General features: G+C 62.7%; 1 protein-coding gene across 1 annotated transcript in view; it reads left to right on the top strand.

The window, feature by feature from the left end:
- Nucleotides 1-453: 453 nt before the first annotated feature.
- The window catches only part of LRP5 (LDL receptor related protein 5), a 94,715-nt gene continuing 89,168 nt past the window's right edge, over nt 454-6,000 (top strand). The window contains exon 1 of the mRNA XM_079103196.1: nt 454-668. Coding sequence (XP_078959322.1) covers nt 590-668 — 79 coding nt within the window. The 5' untranslated portion in view covers nt 454-589. The remainder of the gene's footprint in view (nt 669-6,000) is intronic.

Here is a 6,000-nt window from a genome sequence, read left to right as displayed (position 1 = left end):
TCCTCTGTCCTCCCCGAGTGAGGACAGGTGTGGCGGCCCCCTCCTCCCTCCCGGGACCCTGCCCAGCTCGGGTGGCAGCGGTCGCCGGAAAGCGCGCAGACCTGGCGCGGGGCCCGGACTCCCGGCCCCGGGGAGCCTGGTCGAGGGCCCTGAGCGACCCCGCCTCGCCCCGTGCCTCAGTTTCCCCACTCGCGGGGCCGGGAACTCGCGGTGGCTCTACAGGTGACACACCTGCTTCCGGGACCCGCCAGGCCTGGCGGGAGAACGCCGGGCGGCCGGCCTGCGGGGCGGCGCGGGGCGGGGGCGCGGGCGGGGGCGGCGCGGCGGGCGGCGCGGCGTCTGGCCCGGGAGGCTCCGGGGGGCGCCCGCGGGAGGGCGCGGCCGGCGCGGGGGGCGCGGGCGGCGGCGGCGGGGGGCGGAGACCGGCGCGGCTTCCGCTCCCGCGCGCCCTGCTCCCTCCTCCCCCGCCGTCCTGGTCCGCGGCGCCCGAGGGGGAGGCGGGAGGCGCCGGGAGCCGCGCGAGGAGCCGCCGCCGCCGCGCCATGGAGCCCGAGTGAGCGCGCGCGGGCCCGTCCGGCCGCCGGACAACATGGACGCGGCGCCGCCCCGGCCGCCGCCGCCGCCGCTGCTGCTGCTGGCGCTGTGCTGCAGCCTGGCCCCCGCCGCGGGTAGGGGGGCGCGCCGCGCGGGGGGCGGCGGGCGCGGGCCGCGCGGACAATGGCCCGGGCGCCCCGGCGGCCAAGTGCGCGGGCGCGCGCCGCCGCCGCGGAAGCGACTTGGCGAGTTGGGGGCGAGTTGGGGCGCGCGCCGCGAACCCCTCCGCCCCGGGCCGCGCGCGGGCCCTTTGTCTGGACCTCCCGGGCCCTCCCCGGGGACGCGGCGTCCCGGGCCGGCGAGCGGGGCGCGGGTGGGCACCGAGCCCGCCAGCCGCCAGGTGCGGCGCGGGCGGGTCCTCACCTGCCCGCGGCCCGGGCGCGCTCGGAAGGCGCCCGCGGGCACTGGGGCCGCGGGGCAGCGCGGCGGTGCGGGGAGCGGGTGGCCGGGGCGGGCGCAGCGCCGGGACTTTCGGCCGCGAGGCGGGCCTGGCCTGTCGGGAACTGCTCGGGGAACTCTGTCGGGAGCCTGCTTCCAGCGGCCGCGCGGCCTGCCAGCTCCGAGGACGGATTTAAGTTGCTGCGAGAAAGTTCGGAGCCCTGGCGCGGGGCGGCTGCCCTTTTGAACCTCGTGGCTGTCGGTTTCCAAATGGAATGACACCTGCCAGGTGCCCACACTACCCGAATGACCCATCTGGCCACCGGGGCCCCAAATGGTGGTAAACGGTGCCCAGCCCCAGGGCTGGCTGCGTGGGGTGACGTGGTCCCAGAGTGCGGGGGTGTGGGGAGGTGTGCCCCTGCCTCAGTTGTCCCCACTGGTGGGCGAGGTGGCAGGCTGGGGAACTGTCTCTCACTTTTGGCGTGTCCCGAGGGGTGGAGTTGAGGTCGGGAGGATTTGGGAAACCTAAGCAGTTGGAAAGGCTACACATGTTCTTTTAATTTGGAGATTGCCATGTGGTTTTTGAAGCAAGCCTTTTGCTACCTAAATCATTCTAATTCATGTGCATGTTTTGTTTTTCTGGAATGTGGCTGTCCAAGTGAACACAGCCAGAAAGTGCCTGTGCACACCTGGGGTTCTGCTGGTGGCGGTTTAGGGTTGTGGGGGGAGCCTCAGGTCTCTTTGTCTGGGCTTCATCGAGGCCAACAGCTGTCTCTGAATATTTCCAGTGTGGCCACTGCAGGGGCTGGCTCTAAATCTGTGCTCACATGCCCTGTGCGGCAGCCCCTCCATGGAGGTTTGGGGGGTGGCCAGGAGCAGGGAGAGCTGGGCACTAGTTTGCTCCAGCCGGCCTGGTTCCCAGAGCAAGCCTGGAGTTCCCTGGGAGTCGCACCCCGAATTTCTCCTTCCTGGGAATGGTGTTTACATTTTTGGGCCCGGTCTGGTGCTAGCAAAACAAGGTGAAGCCAAAACAATGATGCTCTGGATAGCTCAGGCCAGCGCTGCTCCTTTTCTTTCCGGAAATGCCTGGGTCACAGCGGCAGAAGGGGTTCTTTGGGAAGCTGTTTGTTTTAAAGGTGGGGTTTCTAAGCCGGCTGCGTGCTTTTCACCTCATTGCAGTTTTGGATTTCCTGTGCGTTTTGGGGTGATGTTACCAGGACCGAAAGCCGGTGGGCGTGTGATCTGACACCCAAAGGAGAAAGAATCACATCTGTGGAGTTCAGTTGTATGTGAGGCACAAAGTAGAGTTGATGGTTTTAACATTAGGAAGCCAGGCCTGGGGACGCCAGCTAAGTAGTCATCAGCCCTCAGATGGAAGGGACAGGCGAATCTTGTGTGGCACCATCTTGACTGTTCCCCCTGGCTGTGCCTGATTCTCTGTGTGCTCCGTGAGGCCTGGAGCGAAGGCAGCAAGTCGACACCTAATTATTTTTCCCGATTGTTTCCTGTTGCAGTCCGAAGCTGTGAGCCCACGGAAGTGCTTTGTTCTAGTGGGCCCTGTGCGGGGCCAGCGGCGTTCCCCGCTCTGCAGCCCGGGCCTCCCTCCCCTGGGCCACAGCACTTGTTCAGGTTTCTACAGATGCTCACTGTCGCCCACCACCAGCAGGACGGGCAGGTGTTGGTAACTAAATGCTGTGCGGAGTTTCCTCCAAAGCAGGGGCCCTGAGCCTTGCACCCTCTGGTCCAAGAAATTACCTGGTGAAGCTGAACGATGCGCATGTGTACCCGCTTCTCTGGGGAGTCTCCCTCAGGGTTCCCATCATACTTAGAACCAGTTTAATTTTGGCTACAGTGTATCACTGCTCAGGCATTCAGCAGAATTCACACATGGGGGTGGAGTGGGGTGCAGTCAGGTGAGGGCTGGCCATCTCTGCCTTGTCCAGGGGCTGCCAGGGCTGGCGAGAGGAGGGGGTTCTGGGATCAGGCCAGCCTGGGATCACATGCTCAGGTGCTGTTTGACTTGGGTGGCTTACTTAACCTCTCTGTGTCTAGTAGCCTTACCTGGGCGCCTCCTCTCCCAGGTGGTGGGGAGCGTTAGTGCTGTGTGGGACTCTTGGTGCCACCCCTGGCCCAGGTGAGGGATGGTGGTGGCAGCAACTTCAGTTGTGTGACGGGGTCCGTGGTCTTTCTGGAAGGTCCAGAGGCCATTAGGACAATCTGGATTTTTCTTCTGTGTGCAGCCTTGGATATCAGGCCACTGACTGACTAGTTGCTGCAGCACCTGTAGGGGGTTCAGGAAGTAGGCAGTGTGGACAGTCCTGGTGCCTAGCATCTCGTTCTAGCCTTGCCTTTGCCCTGGTAGAAGCTTGGGCAGCTGGTCCACCTCTGCATGCCTTGGTTTTCTCTCTGTAACCTGGGAGACTGGTCCTTCCTGGGCTCTCCCTGGGTCACGTGGGCCTAGAAACAGGAGCTGACCCTCAGTATGGGAGCTTGGGCCCTCCCCCAGTGCATCCTGCCAGGGTCCACCGCTCCGGGGCCTGGTGAAGAGTCAGCTCACGCAGTGGACTGGGTGTGACTCAGTGCGAAGATGCAGCTGGAGTTGGGGCCAGTCTAAGTGAGGAGTGGAACTGATATCTATAAAATTGAGATGAAACTTACGTAATATGAAATTAACCATTTCCATGTGTACAATTCCATCATTTGGCAAATTCACAGCATTTATAATCATCATTTCCGTTAGGTTCTATTTCCATCACCCCAAAAGAAAACCCCGTACCCATTATACCATGGTTTTCTATAGCCCTCTGCAGCCCTTCAGCATTCTGTCTGTGCATTTGCCTGTTCTGGATAATTCAATATATATGCATCTGTGTATATGTATATGTATATATGTGTGTATATATATATATTTATTTTTTATTTTTTATTTTTTTTTGAGATGGGTTCCCACTGTGCCATCCAGGCTAGTCTTAAACTCCTGGGTTCAAGTGATCCTACTGCCTCAACCTCCCAGAGTAGCTGAGACTATAGGTGCACACCGTGGAGCCCCGCTGCATTCTCCATAAATGGATCCTGCTGCACATGGTTTTGTGTCTGACTTCTTTATTTAGCACAGTGTTCTGTGGCCTGCATTGGTATTTCATTCCTTTTGATGGCTGAATAATATTCTGTCCTATGGGCAGACTACGTTTTGCTTATTCCTCATCTCTTGGCTGAATTGATCTTGGTGTTTCTAGCAGCAGCATGAACTGGGGACGGGCGCCTTAGTGGAGTAGGACAGGGGCAGGATCCTCCTGCTGAGATTCAGAGATGTGACGGGCCGCGGGAACAAGCTGGAGAGCCAGTGCTGGCCCCTGAGGAGGAGGAGGACCCTGGTGCCTGGGCCCTGAGGAGCACTGGGAGGGTGTGAGGAGTACTCGGCCTCGTTTCTTGGAAACCCCAAGAAGCTGGACCCGGTGAGGGAGGCCCCAGGGCCGTCACTTAGTGCACACTCAAAAGGGGGCGTGTGGCAGGGCGGCCCTGGGCAGTGGAGGTGGCTGGCTCCGCGTCTCCGCCCTCTTCACACGTTGTTCAGTGGCCTGTGGGCTCTGAGCCAGCCGCCCTGTGGGGTGTCCCGGGGCAGCAGGAGCCCAGCCTGATGGGTGGAGGCAGCTGTGGCTGCAGCCCCCGTGGGCAGGCCTGCTCGCCGCCTGCTCCTTGGCCCTGGAGAGCCACTGTCTGCGCTCGGCCCTACTTCCCTCCTCCGCAGAGTTGGGGTTCAGTGAGTGGGTGCTGGGGGTGGGGACGTAGGCCCCTTCTCTCACAGGCCACCATGGGAAAGAGAGCCTGTCCTGTGTCTGGGTTTCCTTTGAAAGGGGCCCTGAGAGCATGATGGGGAGCCAGAGTCCCCAGTGCCCTCGTCCAGGTGGGGACCCGGTGGAGGGTCAAGGTGTTTGGGGGTCTGAGCTGGGAAGGGTTGGCCCCCCACGGGTGGCTGGAGCTGCATGCCAGGGGCAGAGCCGGATGTCCTCTGGGTGAGTGGGGCCTGCTCTCTGGGCAGGAGCTGGAGGTCCCCGTACCCCTGTGTGGATGAGGCCACCCTGGCCCCGGTGGCAGGTGCACCGTGGTTCCTGCCTGTTGCTGAGCCCCGAGAGCTCGTCTTTGGCTCCAGGTCTGGCCTGGTGCCCTGCTCATCCTGCTGTGCCGCCGCCTCCTGGCATTTGCTGTCAGTTTGCCACGATGCAAACTGGGAGGGGGCAAACGGTTCACCCAGGGAGGAGAGAGGCCTTAACTTCCGGGTGTCCCAGGTGTCCCCTGAAGAATTCAGGGGTGGCTCCTCTCCCAGGCAGTTGCCTGGCAAGGGTGGGGCGCACAGAGCTGTGCCTGTCACCACAGGAGCCATGGGGCCCCCACGGGCCTGGTGCTCCACCACCATCTCCCCCGAGGACCCCAGGGAGTACCCCAGTGTCCATATTAGTAAAACAGCCAGTTGACCCCAGTCTGCGAGGCTGTCTCAGACCTGAGGTCGTATGGGTCTCTTCCCTCACAGCCTGAGGACTCTGGACCGTTTGGGATGGGATGTCCCCTAGGAGGCACCCCTTCTGCTGTCCTCCATGGCCCGGCCGCTCTTGCTCTGTTCCTGGGTCCCCAAGGCTGCCTGGCTCCTCTGGGACCCTCCTGTCTCAGGTCTGGCTTGTCACCTCCCAGTCCTCTGGTTCCAGCCTGTCTCTGAAGTTCCAGCACCTGGGTCCCCACCAGCACCTGGGCTGTCCTGCAGAACTTGTCCTCTTCCTGGGACCGGGGACACAGAGACAGGCAGCCTCCAGGGGGCTGTCCTGGGTGAGGGGTGGCCTGCACAGCTGGCCTGGGCCTGAGCTCTGCCCTCCCACGGTACCCCCATCCCCACAGCCTGTGGGCGAGCCAGGACTGCACCCCGAGTCCCTGCACCCGAGTCCTGTGGCCACACTGTGCCTGCTGCCGGGGGGGCCCAGCCAGCGCTGAAGTCCCACCCCAGGCCTCTGTTGGTGGTCAGAGTGGCCCAGTGGGACT

This window comes from Sciurus vulgaris, assembly GCF_902686455.1.
Source record: "Sciurus vulgaris genome assembly, chromosome: 11".
Lineage (NCBI taxonomy): Eukaryota > Metazoa > Chordata > Mammalia > Rodentia > Sciuridae > Sciurus > Sciurus vulgaris.
The sequence above is the reverse complement of the archived record's forward strand: the minus strand, read 5'-3'. Positions and strand labels throughout refer to the sequence as shown.